We start from the raw sequence: 20,585 nt of genomic DNA on the forward strand, positions 1-20,585 counted from the left end.
TACAGGGGTCATAAGTATTCCCACCCCTATGTTAAATTCCCATAGAGACAGGCAGATTTTTTATTTTTAAAGGCCAGTTATTTCATGGATCAGAATACTGTGCATCCTGATAAAAGTTACCTTGGCCTTTGGAATTAAAATAGCCCCACATCATCACATACCCTTCACCATACCTAGAGATTGGCATGGTGTTATTTCAGTTAGCCTATTAGCTGGTTTGATTTGCATTGAGCTCAATGAGCATCAAACCAGCTAATAGGCTAACTGAAATAACACCCATGGGTGGGAATACTTATGACCCCTGTATTTTAAGGAAGAACATTTATTTATTTATGATACATTATTCATTCACTTAGAAAATTGGTGTCCTTAAAGGTTAGATATTTCCTCATTTTTCACTTAAGGCATTAAGATCAATTTCCAAAAGATGATATTCCTCTTTTCAGTCAACTTTAGCATGGGTGCCAATACTTTTGGCCATCACTGTAGGACATGAATGGTGGTGTATATGAGATGCTTGTTTTACCTTATTGATTCAGTGCTACTGTATTGTGATGTTTGACCATGGTTTAGGCACCACATCTAGTAGTAACACAGTGCTGGCAGGACAGGAGAGCTTCCCCGATACAGATGAGGCAAAAGCAGGCAACGAGCATGAGGACAGGTGGGCTCTTCTCTCAACACTGGATTCTGCATTCACCACAGTATCACATAGCCAAGTGTTTATTACTGTCAAAACACATGCCCTAAAGTGTGATATATGTGTTTTTTTCTGTTTGTATGCGTCTTTAGAGTCACCAAAACTATGCGAGTCCACAATCGTCTGGAATTTCGCAACAGTAACAGTTCAGGTGGCTCCTATGATGAGGAGAAGAGTGAGTATGTCACGCTTAGTCTCTGGCTTCTAGCGTTCTCAGAACCAATACAAGGATTGGCAGCTATCGATAGTGTGCCAGAGGAATTTTCTCACAGATGAAAAGAGACATCTCCTCATCTCTGATCTTCTCTTTTGATCTCTTCTCCTAACTTCTTAAGTCCTCCATGATGACCTCTCTTTGCCTCTTTCTTTCTGGTCTACTAAAGCCACAGATGATTTGTCTTTTACGCATATAAGTTGAGTGAGGAACAACAAACATCTAAGCAGCTACCTCTGTTATGATTGTTTATTATTGCTTTTTTCCCTCATTTTCATTGTTTATTTCATTGGGCTATTGATTGAATTGACATTGTTGTTTATTATTGCTATTCTCCTTACTATAGTCTGACCAACATTTTAATCTGTTCCCTGTTAAATTTAAATATTATATTGTTTTGTATTTGTATGTCGCTTTGGACAAAAGCGTCCGCCAAATCCCATAACCATAACCTCTGACTGAGAGCAGAACGAACGACATAGAAACAGTCTAGCAAACGTTCTGTGCCTGGCTCTAGTTGTTGCAGTCCAAAGCCTGAGCAGTGATGTCTTTCAGTGTGTTTTCCTGTCCCCCTCCAAGAAGATATGTGTGTGCACTCATCTTCTGTATATGGATCAGAATATGTGTGTTTATTAGTATCCATACATGTCTGTGTGTCTACATCCATAGATTCTCTATAGATTGTCCATATAGATTGTCCATATCCGTAGATTTAGAAGTAGGTTTACTCTGTTGGGATGCTCAGGGTCCAATTGGCGAGGATGTGTCACACATTCATGTTGCCTATTTAATAACAGGTGGTATGACCTAGCTTTTCTCACTCACAGATGAACCTTTGCTGCCCTTCACTGACTGGCTACTGAGTGTCCTGGAGACCAATCATCCACTGCCTTTGCCCATGCCTGTAAATGGAGGGTGCTGGTCACCGCTTGTGGACTATCTGCCTGAAACCATCACCCCCAAAGGACCACTGCACAGGTGGATCAGAACACATCCCAGCACTCCTCCATACTCCCTTTAACCATGTACATGTTCAAATAATCTGCTCTCACTATACCACAAGTAATTAAGTACCGGTATTATTATTATTAGTAGTAGTAGTAGAAGTAGTAGTAGTAGTACCAGTCGTCGTAGTAGTACTATTATTATTATAGGGTGAAGGGCAGAGTACTAATAGGCCGGCTCAACAAACTGATAAGTTGGTCGTGAAGTTGGACACTTAGTCTCCTTAGGCAGATTTATTACAGTGCATGAAAATGCACTGTTCTGTTATCCGAAGTCTTCTTATTACAGTGCATGAAAATGCACTGTACTGTTCTTCCTAGGCAACAACAACTTCTTATTATTATTCCGCTTACCACTTTTTCTCTTGAACAGTTTAACTTAGAAACTTCATTCAAACTTTGTAACGTAGGTATTCAAACGGAACAAGCTGCTATGTCTTTTCAACTTTGAAACTTTTATACTTTTTAAACTATTAAAGAAAATCGTTTTAAAAATCCCCATAGACTTAACATTGCCGATTGTGACATCATAATACGGCCATTAAGCAATTAGAATCCTATGGCAGGTGTTCAGGCCACCTGGATCAACTGCCAGTCTCAGGCTTTAAGCATACAAACTGGCCCTATTAAGACTACACATCCTGTTCCACTGCTTCCTCTGCCAAAAACTGTTTCAAAATAAAAGTCCTCACTACAATATTTCACTGTTAAACAATGTAACCCTTTAAACTACTGAACTTTTTAACTGTTCAGCCATTGTAACTGTTAATTGTCATCAACTATGACTCCTACCCACTGTAGCTAGTTAGCACGGTTAACATAGTTAGCATGTTAGCATTGCTAACATTGTTAGCATTTTTAGCAAAACTGCTAAAAATGATTGGCTAAGTTAACTAAGTAACATGGTTAGCATAGTTAGCATTCTAGTTAGCATTTTTAGCAAAACTGCTAAAAATGATTAGCTAAGTTAGCTAAGTAACGTGGTTAGCATAGTTAGTATGTTAACATTGTTAGCATGCTAGTTAGCATAGTTAGCATAACTGCTAAAAATAATTAGCTAGGTTAGCTAAGTGCTAAGAAAACATTAGCTAAATGCTATGCTCTATAAATTGTTAGCATAACTGCTAGCAAACATTAGAGCCATTCCAACTTTTAGTCATCATCAAATATCTACCTATACACAGCCATTAAACTATTTGAATATCAACATTCATTAAACTTTCAGTCTTTCAACAACTTTTAAACGGTCTACTTTTAAACTAACTATCTATTAAACCAACAACTTTTAAACTATCTACATTCCCCTTTTAAACAGTCTACTTTTAAACTATTATTAAACTATCTATCTATTAAACTAGCTGTCTATCAACAACTTTTAAACTATCTACATTCAACTTTTAAACGGTCTACTTTTAAACTATCAACTTTTATTAAGCTATGCAACCACCATGTCTATCCTAGCATCACCATAGTAACCATCTCTGTATTATCTATTTTAACTATACATGATATTTTACATCACAACTTTTGCATTTTCATGCACTGGTAATTCCTTGGAATTGCATTTCTAGTTATTATTATTCCACTTACCACTTTTTCCGTACGCAATTTCTCTTGAACAGTTTAACTTAGAAACTTCATTCAAACTTTGTAATGTAGGTCTTCAAACGGACCAAGCTGCTATGTCTTTTCAACTTTGATACTTTTTAAACTATTAAACAAAAACGTTTTTAAAATCCCCATAGACTTAACATTGCCGATTGTGACATCATAATACAGCCATTAAGCAATTAGAATCCTATGCCAGGTGTTCAGGCCACCTGCAGCCTCAGGCTTTAAGCATACAATCTAGGTCAATTAAGACTACACATCCTATTCAACCGTTTCCTCTGCCCAAAACGGTTTCAAAATAAAAGTCCTCACTACAATAATCCACTGTTAAACAATTTAACCCATTAAACTACTGAACTTTTTACATTCAACTTTTAAACTATCATTAAACTATCTATCTATTAAACTAGCTGTCTATCAACAACTTTTAAACTATCTACATTCAACTTTCAAACTTTTAAACTAAATACATTCAACTTTTATACAGTCTACTTTTAAACTATCATTAAACTATCTATCTAGCTCTCTATCAGGAGCTTTTAACTTGTCATCAACTATGTCAACACTTGTCATCAACTATTACTCCTACCCACTGTAGCTAGTTAGCATTGTTAGCATAGTTAACATGTTAACATTTTTTAGCAAAACTGCTAGAAAACATTAGCTAAGTAGCATGGTTAACATAGTTAGCATGGTTAACATGTTTACATTGTTAACATGTTTAACAAAACTGCTAGAAAACATAAGCTAAGTAGCATGATTTAACATAGTTAGCATTGTTAACATTTTAACAAAACTGCTAGAAAACATTAGTTAAGTTAGCTAAGTAGCATGGTTAACATTGTTAGCATAGTTACAATTATTAGCATAACTGCTAGCAAACATTAGAGCCATTCCAACTTTTAGTTATCGTCAAATATCTACATATACCAGCGTTTCTCAAACTGTGGGTCGCGGAGACATGCCAGGTGGGGCACGAACTGACGTAAAAAACAGGAGTTTTTTTATTTATTTTTAATTATCTGTAGCCTAGGCCCAGGTAGCACCCGATGCGCAATGGACGCACTGTGTTATTCATAGGGAAGCGCTCGTGTCAAGGCAGCTTAGTTAGTCCCGACCTATATGACATTTTGAACGTTGTTGTGAGAGTGGTGAATTTCATCAAAACCCGCCCTTAAAAAAGCGTCCTATTCTCCGCTCTTTGAAGAGATGGTAGCTGACTAAAGGCTGTACTGTTTCACAGCGAGGCAAGGTGGCTTTCCGAGGTAAAATGCTGTGTGGCGTGTTTGAGCTCAATTAAGCCTCTTCTTGGAGGAAGAGCGCATGTTTGAATCTGCAAAGCACGTTCACTAATGAACATTTCTTCTTGAAGCTGGCCTATCTTAGCGATATATATTTGATATATCTTAGCGATACATTTGAGTTAAATGTCCAGTTACAAGGCAAAGACAAGCACCTACTTCACCTAGCAAATAAGATTACTACATTCACCAAAAAAACTTGAGTATGGGACAGGCGCGACAGTATTATGCCTTTAAGATTTCTGAGCAAAATCGCTGAAACGTCTGATTGGGAGCCTCTCTTGTGATCCCATGTATCAAACAGTAGGCCTACATCACATCCCTGCAAAGTTTATTTCAAAAATATTTCCCAACCAGCAGTGCTCAGTATGACTGGATTATGGATCCATTTAATGCAGCATGTTGGTATTTCATTGGAAATATTGTACAATTCTGTAAAATGGCCTATGCTTCCTAATATGTTGCTGGAAAACAGAAATATGTGTGTTATGTATTTATTTATTATTATATCTGCAGCACCAGCTGATTTTAACTCTGTTGAAGAGGATATATTTAGAACTTGTCATTATTTCAATAAATTTGACAAGTTTAAGCTTGACCTACCACTTTCTTAGAGCGATGAGGGACAGGTGGGGCTCGAGAATGCCCCCTTGATCAAAGTGGAGAATGAAAGAAAAAGTTTGAGAACCACTGATCTAGTTTGTTAACTACCACAGTCACGAGTTGGGTCGCAATAGTCTGTAATTTTTAAAAAGTGGGTCCCCAGAAAAAAAGTTTGTGAAACACTGACCTATACACAGCCATTAAACTATTTGAATATCAACATTCATTAAACTTTCAGTCTGTCAACAACTTTTAAACTATTTACATTCAACTTTTAAACAGTCTACTCTTAAACTATCACTAAACTATGTATCTATTAAACTAGCTGTCTATCAACAACTTTTAAACTATCTACATCCAACTTTTAAACGGTCTACTTTTAAACTATAATTAAACTATCTATCTATTAAACTAGCTGTCTATCAACAACTTTTAAACTATCTACATTCAACTTTTAAACAGTCTCTTTTTAAACTATCAACTTTTATTAAGCTGTGCAACCATTTAACTATACATGATATTTTACATCACAACTTTTGCATTTTCATGCACTGGTACTTCCTTGGGAATTGCGTTTCTAGTTATTATTCTTCCCACCAAATTTCTAATTCAGCTTCAATCGTTTAACGTAGAAACTTCGTTCAAACTTTATAACGTAGGTCTTGAAAAGGACAGTTAAGGTTGTTTTTTTTGTAAACTTTATACTTTTTGAGATACAAACATAGACTTTGCATTAGCACTGTGACATCACAATGGGCTAATCAAACTAATTTGCACCTGTATCAACTAGCAGCTGCTCAACTAGGCCCTCTCACAGAGCCAATTAAACTGATTGTACCTGTACGAACTGCTTTCTGCTCAACTCTCTCTGTGTCTCTCCATTCTACAAGGATATAAGGCACATTCCAAGGGCTGTTAATGACTTAGAATACAATCAAATGCACCTGTGCTCTCTTACTGACTGCAGCAACTTCAATGGAACCTTTTCTCTGTCTCTCTCCATTGAACTGGATAGCTCACTTTTCTCTTTCCCACTTTCTTTCCCTTGTTTTTCTTCATTTCATCCATTAAACTATCTGTGTATCAACATCCATTAAACTATCTACATATACATATCCATTCATTCACTATTAAATAATTTAACTACTTAAACTGTCCAACTATTTAACTGCTCAGACATTTTAACTATCAGTTGTCATCAACTATAACTCCCGCCAACTGTTTCCTCTGCCCACAGCTGTTTCAAAATAAAAGTCCTCACTACAATAATTCACTATTAAATAATTTAACTTTTTAAACTACTCAACTATTTAACTGTTCAGCCATTTCAACTGTCAGTTGTCATCCACTATCACTCCCGCCAACTGTTTCCTCTGCCCACAACTGTTTCCAAATAAAAGTTTGTTTTGCATTTTATGTTAATATATGTTTTGCATTTTCATGCACTAGTAATTTCCTCGAAATTACATTTTCTAGTTTATATTGTTCTTTAATGTTACATTAGGTATGAAGGTATGCAACTTTGGTCTGTCAAAAAATGCTGATTTTACAAGCCCATAATATATGCGCCCCCTTGTGGTTTTCTGGCATTCACAAGAATAATGAGTAACGCTTTAGAATAACATGTGCTTATTAGGTATTAACAGTGCATAATAAGCAGTTAACAATTCATTACTAACAGTTAACTGTTGTTATCCTTTAATAACATTAACTAACTGTTAACATGCAGCTTGTAAGCGTTAATAACTTACAAGCATATTTGTTAACAGTTGTAAGTGTTAACAAGCAGCTTGCAACTAATACGCTTATAAGACCTTTCTTACCTATTTGTAGTAAATTTTGCAGCCCCCCAATCTTAAGCGAGGACCATGTATAGCTCCACAAGCCCGACCTTCTATCTCTATATATCTACTGTATCTATCTATCTAGCTTGGTTTAGCTGTGAGAAATGCACCTTTAAAATTATTACAGTTAGCAAGAATCGAACCCCAGTCTCCTGCATTGAAGAGTGACTTGTTACTCACTGAGCTACTTTCCTATCTGGGTTTTTGAAGAAAATGTTCATATTGATTCTATATTCTGATAATGTTCTATATCATACCAGCTATGCTTTTTACAAATGTCTCTGATGGAAAAGTGGTGTTTAGCATAAGATTACTCTTTAAACCCAAAATTTGCTGTACATTGTTTGCTGAACAGCACTAGTAGGTTAATAGGCAAATTCTACCATGCCCCCCCTCCAGCTTTTTATGTTGTATTTACATATTCATATATACATACATATATACATACATTACATATATATTACATATTACATATTTACATATTTAAAATAGTAAAAGTAGCAATTTAACTGGTTTTAAAATGCATTAACTTAAAATCATATGTGACAGAATTTCATTGCATCTACATTGACATATAGACACATGGCAGATGAATGAAAATTAGTTGGAACCTCATCTGAAATGTACGCGTCCTCGAAAAGAGTCTTCAGACTTGAGACATAAATTGTGTGAGGTCTGCACGTTCCAACAAGGTTATCTAATAAAAAGGAAAAGGATATCTTTAAGGACATAATTTGAAATACACTAATTTTATTACGCAACCTTTCACACTTACCAGACATCCTTAAAGGTTTCCCACTGTTTTCTGAAACATAGATTCGAATGATTAAAATAAGGTGTGGACAAAGTAAGGATGGATGTCACTCTATGTGGGCCCAGGCTAAACATAATGCTGGTGGTCCTGGATCAACACTTAATGACAGCATAGAATAACTGTGGCTGTGATTGTCCAGGACTAACAATAAACTAGAAATGTAATGCCAGAGGAATTACAATAGTGGATGGAAAGCTGCTGGCTTAATGTTGGTGGGGAGATTCCTGGGAAAAAACACATTGAATCACTTAATCTTTGAGTTCATACAAACCCTCGTACCAAAAAACCTTGTGTGTCATGGCGTTCTTGAGATATAACAATCAAGGTGTTTTTGACCTTGACATTTGACCTCCAACATCAATTCACTTAATCTTTGAGTCCATACAAACACTCATACCAATTTTCAGGAATGTATGTCAAGGCTTTTATGAGATATCACGCTCAGAGTATTCATGGACTTGACCTTTGACCTCCAACATGAACTCACTTCATCTTTGAGTCCATACAAACACTTGTACCAAATTTGAAGCAAATTATAGATATAGATAAATAAGATGGATGTGACATGGTAGTGATCCTGGACTGAAAATATTCAACAGTCCAGAATGAATGTCAGTCTGTGATGGTCCTGGGCTAACATTTTGCGATACCACAGAATGAATTGGACATTGCAATGGCCCTGGACTAACACTAAATGATAGTCCAGAATAAATGTAATTATGTGATGCTCCTGGACTAATGCTTTATTTTTCATTGCTTATCAGTTGTATCCCCAATATTTTCAATTCAAATTCACTTTCATCACCTCCACTGCTATCAATGAAGGTGTGATATTTCTGTCTGTCAGAAATAAATTGCCCCGCAACACCACCACTTTCATGTGAGGCGGGAGACTTGCAGCTAATTGTAGCATCGCATATGTAAGTTTCGTAATGACCAACGGTGAACCTGCGCACGAAACAACTTTAAAGGACAAGTTCGGTATTTTACACTTAAAGCCCTGTTTTCAGATAGTTTATGATTAAATAGAACGTTTAAGATTGAAATTTGGACACATGCTGCTGTCCTGAGAATTTTCGGTTTCTGTGGTAGCGCCCCCCCCTCCGCATAGGTGCACTGGAACAATCCTTCCTAAAACGCATTAAACTTTCGTTTACAAAGACGTGAAACTCACCGAGTGGTCAGGGGTGTTCACTGATATGCTCACACAAAAATCGCTGCAAAAGATTCTTTCCAACTCCAAAAATTATGTTTTAGTGAGTGTCCAAAGGGGTGAAGGCCACTTTAAATCGGGTCACATTATTGACTGTTGTGTGTCCGAGAGTCAGTTTGTGGGTTTTGTAAGGGCCAGCATGAGGGACAAGACCTACAAAGTTATGGTGAGTTAAGCAGGGAGGTTGGTAACGTTAATGCTGCTAGCAGTGCTAGTTAACATTAGCTAGGCTACTTGTAGCCTTCATACTGTATGATTCATATCAATCATTAACCTAGGAATACTTCGTGCATTTAATGAACATTTTGTGTAATAATTCACGGCAAATTAATAAACTTAATATGGTGGTCCAAGAGCAGACCAGGTGTTCCAAGAGCAGACCATGCACCAGTCAATGCATCAGCCCGACTGAGCAGTGATGACAGCATAGGATGAGTCAGGTAACGTTACGAAGCACTGCCGTTAACGTTAACCGCTTTCACACACACACGTTATAAAATACACGATGATAAATATAAAATTCAATATCAAAACACTATTATTTACACGATTACTCCTGAAATAACTGCTATTAACTGCACATTCACTATATAAAAATCACTGTTTGGAGGAAAGGGTTCGCGTGCTGTCGCGGTTGGAAATGGCAAAATAAATCGCGCCGATTTTGCCTATATTATTCAGTGAGGCGCGGTGGTTTATGGGATGAGTAGTTCCTTCGCTCGGGAATGAAAATATGTACACAGTCTTGTACCTTTGACTTTTTGGATTTTCTCTTCGTTTTTTCACTCAAAATGATATGTTGTATGCTTATAAGTTATGCCGTAGCTGGTTAGACATGCTGTAAAACTCTTTAGATATGGATTTTTCCAAACGTCAATGGGACAAATGAATGGGAATCTTACATCCGGCACCTAACCGCATTTTGGCTGTGGGCGGGACTGTGCAGCTCTATTGAACGTGTAACCTGCTATTCTTATTGCCATGATTTACAGTAGGCTACATGTGGTAATAAATCAAAACCAGCTACCACACATTAATGTTCTATGTTGTACTATTTAAATAATTTAAAAATAATTCAATCACTTTCATTCGACTAGGTTACTCATGCATGCTCTATTAATTTTATTGACTCTGACACTAAATGTTTGCAAAATCCAGATGTAAATGGAACATTTTTCCAAGATTCAGAACGGTTTGTCTCAAGGAGAAATATGAACCTTTAATTATAGTGGCTGGAATCCACTATCTTGAAATCTCCTGGCTTCTTATTATTATTATTATTATTATTATTATTATTACAGTGCATGAAAATGCACTGTATTGTTATTGCAAAAGTCTTCTTATTATAGTGCATGAAAATGCACTATACTGTTCTTCCAAGGCTTCTTCTTCTTATTCTTCTTCTTCTAACGCGTTTAATGCAGCTTCAAACGTTTAACGTAGAAACTTCATTCAAACATTGTCACGTAGGTCTTACTTAGGACAAGAGTGCTATGTATTTTTCAGCTTTGTAACTTTTATACTTTTAAACTATTAATTAAAAACTATCAAAATTTCCCCTTTGACTTAACATTGCCCTTTATGACATCGCAGCAATTAGAATCCTATGGCAGGTGTTCAGGCCACCTGTGCCAACTGCCAGTCTCAGGCTTTAACCCTCTATACCCCGTAGCGGCCGTAGACGGCCGTTCTATAATCTCCTGTAACGGCTGCGGCCGGCCGCAATTCTTAAAGAGACATCTGCTACAGTATAACCTTCATACATGAAATAATACAGCGTTAGTGGATACATAAACACCAGACTTTTATTTTGACACACTTAAATGGCTAGGTCGCTATTGACATTTCTCCGGAATTTTTGAGTTTAGCCTGTTGACTGACCGGCTGAGGACTTACGGTGCCTCTGGAGTTATGGCTTCTAACAAGCGTCCACGTCTTTTCTCAATTAGATGAGATAGTATTGATGTGCATCCACCATGTTTTGATATAAGTGACGATCATATTGATGTAAGAAAATTACAAAATAAAAACATGAAAGTAATATATTTAACGTTAGCATCCTCCCGTTTGTCATGACTGACTTAGCTGCCTCACTGGCATAAAAAAAATTGAATGGCTGTCACTGTGAAAGTCAGTTTGAGTTTAGCTAGCACCAGCAAAATATAGGCATAATTCAATGATGGGTCATGGCCTAATTAACAATAAAGTTTATGATAAACCCATGCCAGGTTTATTTGCAGTTATATCTTAACACATAACATTAACATTACCCCTTTCTGGCATGTACAGTAAAGCTAACATTATCGTTATCCCACTTACAGATAGTTATTGCAAACTACTAGGCTACTTATGTATGTTTCTCTAAATTAGTTTTTGTTGACTAATAACCAAAGCGGGAACCGTTGTGTTTTCTGCTTATGGATGTCAGGAAAATGTATTTGTATACAAGTAGGCCAATGTCTCGTCATCTTTGTGATTACAAAAAAGCCTGCTAATTTGCTACCTTCACTGATGTAACGGTTAGTCTGAAACTCGTAATGTTAGCACAGGATAGGTTGAAGGTTAGTGAACGAGTGCAACAGGTTCATTATCATCAACTGATCAAGTTTAGATAAATTATATAACATGATGTGAATATAAAACAAAACGTAAATTCATGTCAGGTTTAACAGTCCCTGTTCTTGGTGACATGCTTATCAAATGAGTCACGATTTCATGCGCTATGCTGCTGGCCTACGTTAGTTCATATCCTCATAATTTTTTAGCTGTAAGGCTCACTGTCCAGCTAAATCCCAAATAAGTGCAAGATATGCCAGTCTATTTCAATGAAATCAGTACTCATATAGTGTCTTGTTTCCCAGCTTCTAATACAGAAATATGTGAACCATATTTATAACTTTTTGTTAGTGAAAAACTTTGAGACTGTAAGTGAGTAGGCCTATGGCTGTCTATGGGAAACATGAATATACAATTCTTAATGGATCATATATCATTTGAAAGAGCCATTTCTAATCTTTAAACTGAAAGAAACTTACAATTGACACTTTTCATTAGATTTTTAGTTATTCTTGGTTATTTAAAATGTTTCTCAAATTGCCCTTTTCTCTTAGAATTCCCAGGAATCTGGGGCATTGTTGTAGAATTCCACTGGGGTATAGAGGGTTAAGCATACAAACTGGCCCTATTAAGACTACACATCCTTTTCAACTGCTTCCTCTGCCAAAAACTGTTTCAAAATAAAAGTCCTCACTACAATATTTCACTGTTAAATAATTTAACCCTTTAAACTACTGAACTTTAACTGTTCAGCCTTTGTAACTGTTACTTGTCATCAACTATGAATATGACCACTGTAGCTAGTTAGCATGGTTAGCATGTTAGCATTGCTAACATTGTTAGCATTTTTAGCAAAACTGCTAAAAATGATTAGCTGAGTTAGCTAAGTAACATGGTTAACATAGTTAACATGTTAACGTGCTAGTTAACATTTTTAGCAAAACTGCTAAAAATGATTAGCTAAGTAACATGGTTAGCATAGTTAGCATGCTAGCATGCTAGTTAGCATAACTGATAAAAATGATTAGCTAAGTTAGCTAAGTAACATAATTAGCTAAGTAACATGGTTAGCATAGTTAGCATGTTAGTTAGCATTTTTAACAAAACTGCTAAAAATGATTAGCTAAGTTATCTAAGTAACATGGTTAGCATAGTTAGCATGCTAGTTAGCATACCTACTAAAATGATTAGTTAGGTTAACTAAGTCACATGGTTAACATAGTTAACATGTTAACATGCTAGTTAGCATAGTTAACATAACTGCTAAAAATGATTAGCTAAGTCACATGGTTAACATAGTTAGTATGTTAGCATTGCTAACATGCTAGTTAGCATAACTACTAAAAATGAAAACATTAGCTAAGTTAACTAAATTTAGTAACTTGGTTAACATTACTATCTTTGATAACATAGTTAGCATAACTGCTAGCAAACATTAAAGCCATTCCTACTGTCAGTTATCGTCAATTAAATAATTTAACCTAACCTAAATAATTTAACCATTTAAATGTTCCACCTATTTAACTGTTCAATCATTCCAACTATATTAAACCTTATCTACCAAGCAAATAATTTAACCATATAAACTACCCACCTATTTAACTGTCCAGTCATTCCAACTATATTAAAGCTCATCTACCTAGCAACCAATATAGTTTGTTTTTACTCTGCATATTTTACATGATATTTTTTGCATTTTCATGCATTCAAAAAAATAGTTATAGTGGATGGAATCCACTATCTTGAAATCTCCTGGCTTCTTCTTCTTATTATTATTATTATAACCTTTTCTTTTTACCTTTTCAAGAATGAATGCGACTCTAACCTAAGACATGACTTGATGCATGTGCTTCAAATTTGGTACAAGTGTTTGTATGACTCAAAGATGAAGTGAGTTGATGTTGGAGGTCAAAGGTCAAGTCAATGAACACTCTGAGTGTGATATCTCAAGAATGCCTTGACATACATGCCTGAAATTTGGTATGAGTATTTGTATGGATTCAAAGATGAAGTGAATTGATGTTGGAGGTCAAAGGTCAAATGTCAAGGTGAAAAACACCTTGAGTGTTATACCTCAAGAACGCCTTGACACACAAGGTCTTTTGGTACGAGGGTTTGTATGAACTCAAAGATTAAGTGATTTAATGTTTTTTTTTTTCAGGAATTTCCTCACCAACTTTGGCAGCTTTCCATCCACTATTGTAATTCCTTTGGCATTACATTCTAGTTATTATTATAACCTTTTCTTTTTACCTTTTCAAGAATTAATGCGACTCTAACCGCTTAACGTACAGACATGTTGAAATAACCGTTGTGAAGGTCTAGAGTGGGGCAAGAGAGTTATTTTTTCAGATTTTTAAAAAAGTTTATACTTTTTGAGAAATAGGGGATTAAAAATGTTAAAAAGCTCATTTTTCCCCCTTAGACTTCAAAGGCTGTGATGTCATAATGGCCTAAAGGCAGCTGTGCTTGTTAAGCTCCCAGAGTAGTTCCCGGGCTAATTAGAACACTGACACAGGTGTCACCTGTGAAATCAACTGTCTCAGCTTCTAATGCATACAATCTGGTGCTCCCTAAAACTACACATCCTGTTTAAGTGTTTCCCATGTGTCAAAATAAGTCACAGCCATATCTCATGCTTTGCGCATTATATCTCCAGAACGGTTTGACGCATGTGCTTCAAATTTGGTACAAGTGTTTGTATGGACTCAAAGATGAAGTGAGTTGATGTTGGAGGTCAAAGGTCAAGTCAATGAACACTCTGAGTGCGATATCTCAAGAATGCCTTACATGCCTGAAATTTGGTATGAGTATTTGTATGGATTCAAAGATGAAGTGAATTGATGTTGGAGGTCAAATGTCAAGGTCAAAAACATCTTGAATGTTATATCTCAAGAATGCCTTGACACACAAGGTCTTTTGGTACGAGGGTTTGTATGAACTCAAAGATTAAGTGATTTAATGTTTTTTTTCCAGGAATTTCCCCACCAACATTAAGCCAGCAGCTTTCCATCCACTATTGTAATTCCTCTGGCATTACATTCTAGTTTAACTGTTAAAATTGCAATGGTTCCCTAACAAACGCCTTAGAGTGACAGGCACTCAAATAGACCCCCCCAGTCCCCCCCTCGCCCGTTGTCCAAGTCAGCCACCGCCACAAATTTAATCCAGTTCTGTGGGAAACACTGAACATTCACACCTAACTTCTGTCATAGCTCATATCTTTAAAATAAATCAGTGAAACAGTATCCTGATAAACAAGTAGCATTTTAACGCCTCCGTCATGTTTCATATTTGGTAAATAAACCACATGGAATCGATAACTGCTGCCATTGGTCAATTCCTCTGTAGCCTGACAAAACTTATCAGAAGGATTTTTGATTTTCAAAAGCGTTCACCCAACACAGCCGTTACAGCCAAACGAAATCCGTAGCCACAAAACAGGAAGTAGGTCATATCTCAGCAACACTTTCACGTATAGAAACCAAACTTGGTACATGGACTTGGGAACCCATCCTGAGGACACACAGTAAATTTGGTGACATTCAACCACTAGGGGGGTGCTAGAGTTACAGGAACTTAGCTCATATCTAAGCGACACTTTAATTTCTCAAAACAAAACTTGGTACAGGGACTCGGGACTCCATTCTGAGGCCACACATAATTTTGTGTCCTTTGACCTAGAGGTCGCTGCAACTAGCAAAAATGTGTTTTGCCATTTCGGATGTATGTTAATGCACATAACCTTTGACCTGTACGCCCGATTTTGAAAAATTAGCCACTGTTAGAATTCTTTGATCATGCCAGGTTCAATGTAGCATATTCCACTTTTTGCTCACATTAGTGACCGCATCAGAGCAAGCACACTTTCGCAGTTCCTCGGAAATGCAGTCTAGTTCATTCAGTCACCAACTTTTTAAAGTAACTAGTTACTTCAGAAAGTAACTATTGCGTTACTTTCAAGTACATTTTTAATTGCTCAAATATGACCCCACCTCCACCCCTCTTTAATGGAACTTAAAATACATGTGCATGTTCAATTATTTATGATAAATATGAATATTGAAATGAAATGTACACTTAATACAATATACATTATTGTACACAAATCTAAAAATGTCAATGTTGCTGTGGGACAAAGTTGTCTCCAATCAAATGCCATGTATGTAGCCTAGATATTATTATTATATGTTTATATAGTGGATTGATACAAATAACGTTTGTTTGAGCTCCACATTATTTTGAGTAGCATATTGGGTGTCTATATAGTTCGAAAACGTTTTTCTACACGGTAGGGCTACCTCTCCTCTGACCGGTATTTTGGCAACTAGTGGCCTGAATGAGTTCGACTCATAATGTAGATAATGGCAGCATATCCTCCACTACATAACTGACAGTTTGTTCAGTTCGGTCTTAGACAAAACTAGGGCTGGGATAAACGATTATTTTTTAAACGATTAATCTAGCGATTATTTTTTCGATGCATCGATTAATCTAACGATTAATTTTTTCAGTCCGATTCGATTTCGATTCAATTCGATTATCTCCCAATTCCAATAGCAACTTATATATGTTTATTTACATATATGAATAAAAAAAAACATACATTCTTTAACATTGCAATATATGTTTATTGCTCTTAAGATTCAAAAATAAAAGACTATACAAGTGCAAAGTAATGCATTCTTAGTCAGAGGTAGCATTCAATAAAATTCCGTAGTGTACACTCTAAGAAAAAAAGGTTCCATCCTTTGATACAAATAAGGCACCCTAAATGGTTCCAAATGGAACCTTTTAAAAAGGTTCTATGAGATGAACCATCAGGGGTGCCATTATTTTACATTCTAATGGTTCTAAATGGAACCATAACTACCAGGTGTGTTTTATTACTACTAGGCCTACTAATACTACTTATTATTACTATTATTATTATTATTAGTAGTAGTAGTAGTAGTAGTAGTAGTAGTAGTAGTAGTATTAGTAGTAGTATTACTTAAATTAATGAGAAGTAGCGTATAATGTGTACGAAATGTTAAATACAAATAGACAACATCAATAAAAAAATTGACACATCAGTCAAATATCATTCAAATACTGTATTCAGTATTTCTACATTAATTTACATATTCATTGCTTTAGCATATCTTTTATATTACTCGCAAAAAAATGTGTGTCATAAGACGCTCAAAACAACAATAGATACATATTTACACATTAATTTACATATTCATTGCTTAAACATATCTTCTATATTACTTGCATAAAGAATGTGTCATAAATACGCTCAAAACAGCAAGTTACATTTTTACAAATTAATAAATTTCAAATGATTATAATGTATGGTGGGCCTCTTTTGGGTACTGAACATCAAAAAGAAAATATATAATACTTGCAATAATACTTGCTATTGTGATGCCATCCATCTTTATGGATGCTCTCCTGGCAAGGAGGGGAGTATCGCCACCCTGGAAGATGCTGGTTGGAAACACGCTCAGTGGTTTCTATGCAAATGAGAAATGTACAAGGGATCTCCTGTAAGAGTCTATGATGTGAATTGACAACATAAAGCAATGTTACTTGTAATGTTAAAACATCAAATACCTCGTCTAAACAATACAGAAACTTGGCATCCTCCTTAAAAAGGGCAGGCAAAATTAGGACAGCAGCACTTTTTTTGAAGGTCTGAAATGTCAAAAGAAGCAAAGAATGATTTCATTAAAACATAGTTTAATGATCTTATTATTATTAAATAATTGAAGGGTGCAAGGGAAAAGAAGAAGCTGGTGACTTGCCATCTGTGTTAGCATCTCGTAGGCTTGACAGCCTCTCCCTCTGACTCCCACTGTCAGCCACTCTGATGACGTTAGGGGTCAATATACTGAGGGTATTATGCAGGCTTAGCTTTAAGTCCAGTCCAAACCGCAACTTCATTTCATGATGCATCTACAAATGAACAAACAAAACAAAACAGAGGAAATTGTAGTTACCAATAAATGGTTATAGAACTTACTACTGAACAGCACTGAACTCACATTATAGTAATACTACTATAAGACTTTGCTACTCACCAGCTCTGGCACCCAAAGAAATTGGAACATCTCCATCACCTCCTCAGTTGGCTTTCCCATTTACTCTACCCTCTTATAGACAGTTTGCCTCATCCTGTCCATTATATGACTAATATCTGGCTGACGACGGCACAACTAATTGTTTATGGCGTATGCTCTTGAAAGCTGTGGTAGTCCTCCCCAACTGCTATAAGGTCCAACATAATCTGAAAAAAAAAAGACATGCAGAGAATGCAAAACGTATGTGAGCAATGATAATATAAATTCTCAAGCCAGATAGTCTTTCATTTAATCAGAAATAAATAAATAATTAACTAACGACCTAACTGCTGTATGATTCAACATTTCATTCACAAACATATTACAAACCTCTTGTGTTGGCTCGTAATCAGAAGACATCTGGACCCCCACTCTGTACTTTTTTGCTCTCTGAAATTAGCAAAGAGAAATGTGTAATATTAAGATATCTGTACTGACAAACAGTGGCTACTGTGACTAGCTAGCATATAGACATACAGACAAGAAAACAAACGGGCTAAAGACAAGCAAGAATGTAAAAATGGCACCTGATGTCCAGGTGGGTCCTCCAGAGGCACATGGTCCACAATTCTTTGTCTTCTGACACCAAACTTTCTCTTAATCTCCTGTATTGTCATCAGGTTTATCAAAGGAGACCTTTCCTTTTTGAACTTATTCCTAAGACACTCCAGCGGGTCTCCTTTGAGTAAAGACATGAATTATGAGACTCAGACAGAGTCAGAGTAGTATAGGAATTTAATTGAGGAATAATGTTTTCCATAACCAAACGTTAAAAAACCAGATTAGCTGTGGTCATTAAGAAATGGATATCTAGTGATCAGACACCAAATTAGTGTATTTTTTATGGTTTGGGTACCTGAAAGAACAATCATTGGAATTAGAATTGTCCTATTCATGGTTTTAGTAGCAGAGGAGATGTTGAGCGTATTAAACAATAGGCAGGAAAAAAATAACAAAAGTCTATAGGCAGAAAAAAATAACATGTGGTCCTAAAACCTTCATGAAAAAAATCTCTTTACCAGGAGAAATTAATGAAGTATACTCACTGAACCAACGATGATTTGCGTGACTTTTCCACCTCTCAAAAACAAGACTGTGTTTCATCAGAGGAAACAGTTGTTCAACCATCCTCTCTGTCAACCCCAGCAGTCTCCCCATCAATTTGCTGTTCTGTTAATAGACTTTCATTACATTAAATATAATGCAAACAATGCAGAAATCAGGAAGATGCTGATGAAGTAGCTGTAGATGTTGCAAATATTTGGGAAAGTAAAACTTTACATCACAAATTGGACACTTAAAGATAGTCAGAGGTAATGGATACTATAGAGACATAGAGACATTAAGTACATATTGTAGTGAGTTAGTAAGTTCCATCCTCTTTTAGATGCCTTGTGACCGCCTACAGGAAGACTGGAAGATTTTGCGGCTAGGGGATTGTCTCTCTGCAGTTAGGAGCTAACAGCAAGTTGCCAACATGGTGGAAAAAAAATCGTGCCTGTTTTATTTCTGGCAATAACACATCAATGTTGCATGTCTTGCCTTAGAAACATGAGTTGAAAAATGGTTCGGATTTATCGTTGGAACACCACCACCGAAGTAGTGCAACATTAGTTCTGTGTTCCAATCATTTCGACCACACTCACTGCCTTAGAAAGTGGTTTTGCATCGATGTTCTGAAAACCTGGTTCTGTACCGTCATGACGATCAACCACCAGCTCACTCACAGGCTGTAAGTACAAACAAACTTTTCCACCTAACGTCTGTTACAAAATAGCGTGTTCATATTCTTCACGTTAGCATGCATGAAAAGGGTACAAGCTAGGCTTAGGCTAGCCTATATTACAGGAAGCTACACCAGGCACGTAACTGAAGTGTTCTGTTCGCGACATGTAAAAACAGAGAATGCCTAATAGGAAGGGCTCTGGTAAAATCCATTAGAGGAATGGTCTATTTTCCCGAACGTAGCCTACAGGCCACTAACACGCCAGGTGTAGCTACTTCCATTGATTAGGCCTATTGGAAGCTAATTGTTGCAGTAGGCCATAACGCGAACGGAATGCTTCATGTGCCTGGTGTAGCTACACTCATAAGAAACTGACCACACTACCCAGAGATTTAGCTTGTTGAACCTATAATCTTCTAACCTAAGCGTTAAACCACAAATAATAATATTAGCAACAATATTTTATGCTCAACTAAGTACGGGTATTCTAGTCTAAACAGGGAAAATCAAAAACACAATACCCGTGCACTATTAGGCTAAGTTGCTATCACTAGAGCTCAGGTATTTACACTTCAGTCTAATTTATGTCTTCTTGCCATTATTACATTGACCTTTGTAGGCCTACAATGATGTTTTGTTTGATTACTTGCTGTTTACTTGGTGTTTTGTATGTCTTCCAGAGCACATCCTCATGTCAGGCTACACAGCTTTCTAGCCTACATTAGGTCATCACGTTAGAAGCAAAGGTTTGTGATGTAACTTTTATTGTTGTGCTAGTTAGTTTCAAGAAGTCTTTTTCTAGTAGGCTAATACAGGTTCTTATGTGCTCGTCAATGTTTTGGAAAGTCAATTCATGGGTTTCTTCAGGTCACTTTCCACAGGTGTATAAAAT

The 20,585-nt window shown here is 36.3% G+C and overlaps 1 protein-coding gene and 1 long non-coding RNA gene across 2 annotated transcripts in view; one reads left to right on the top strand and one right to left on the bottom strand.

Moving 5' to 3' along the window:
- LOC125308553 (protein furry homolog) overlaps nucleotides 1–20,585 on the top strand; it is a 260,928-nt gene that overhangs the window by 153,398 nt on the left and 86,945 nt on the right. Inside the window, exons 36-38 of the mRNA XM_048265116.1 lie at nucleotides 574–664; nucleotides 793–875; nucleotides 1,742–1,892. Of these exons, the coding sequence (XP_048121073.1) occupies nucleotides 574–664; nucleotides 793–875; nucleotides 1,742–1,892 (325 nt within the window). The remainder of the gene's footprint in view (nucleotides 1–573; nucleotides 665–792; nucleotides 876–1,741; nucleotides 1,893–20,585) is intronic.
- Nucleotides 17,654–18,575, bottom strand: LOC125307841. Its single transcript, XR_007195801.1, has 4 exons — nucleotides 18,495–18,575; nucleotides 18,298–18,357; nucleotides 17,929–18,134; nucleotides 17,654–17,803 (listed from the first exon to the last, which is right to left on the bottom strand). It is a non-coding gene; the product is annotated as an uncharacterized LOC125307841 (long non-coding RNA).

The sequence above is a fragment of the Alosa alosa genome, chromosome 15, assembly GCF_017589495.1.
Source record: "Alosa alosa isolate M-15738 ecotype Scorff River chromosome 15, AALO_Geno_1.1, whole genome shotgun sequence".
Lineage (NCBI taxonomy): Eukaryota > Metazoa > Chordata > Actinopteri > Clupeiformes > Clupeidae > Alosa > Alosa alosa.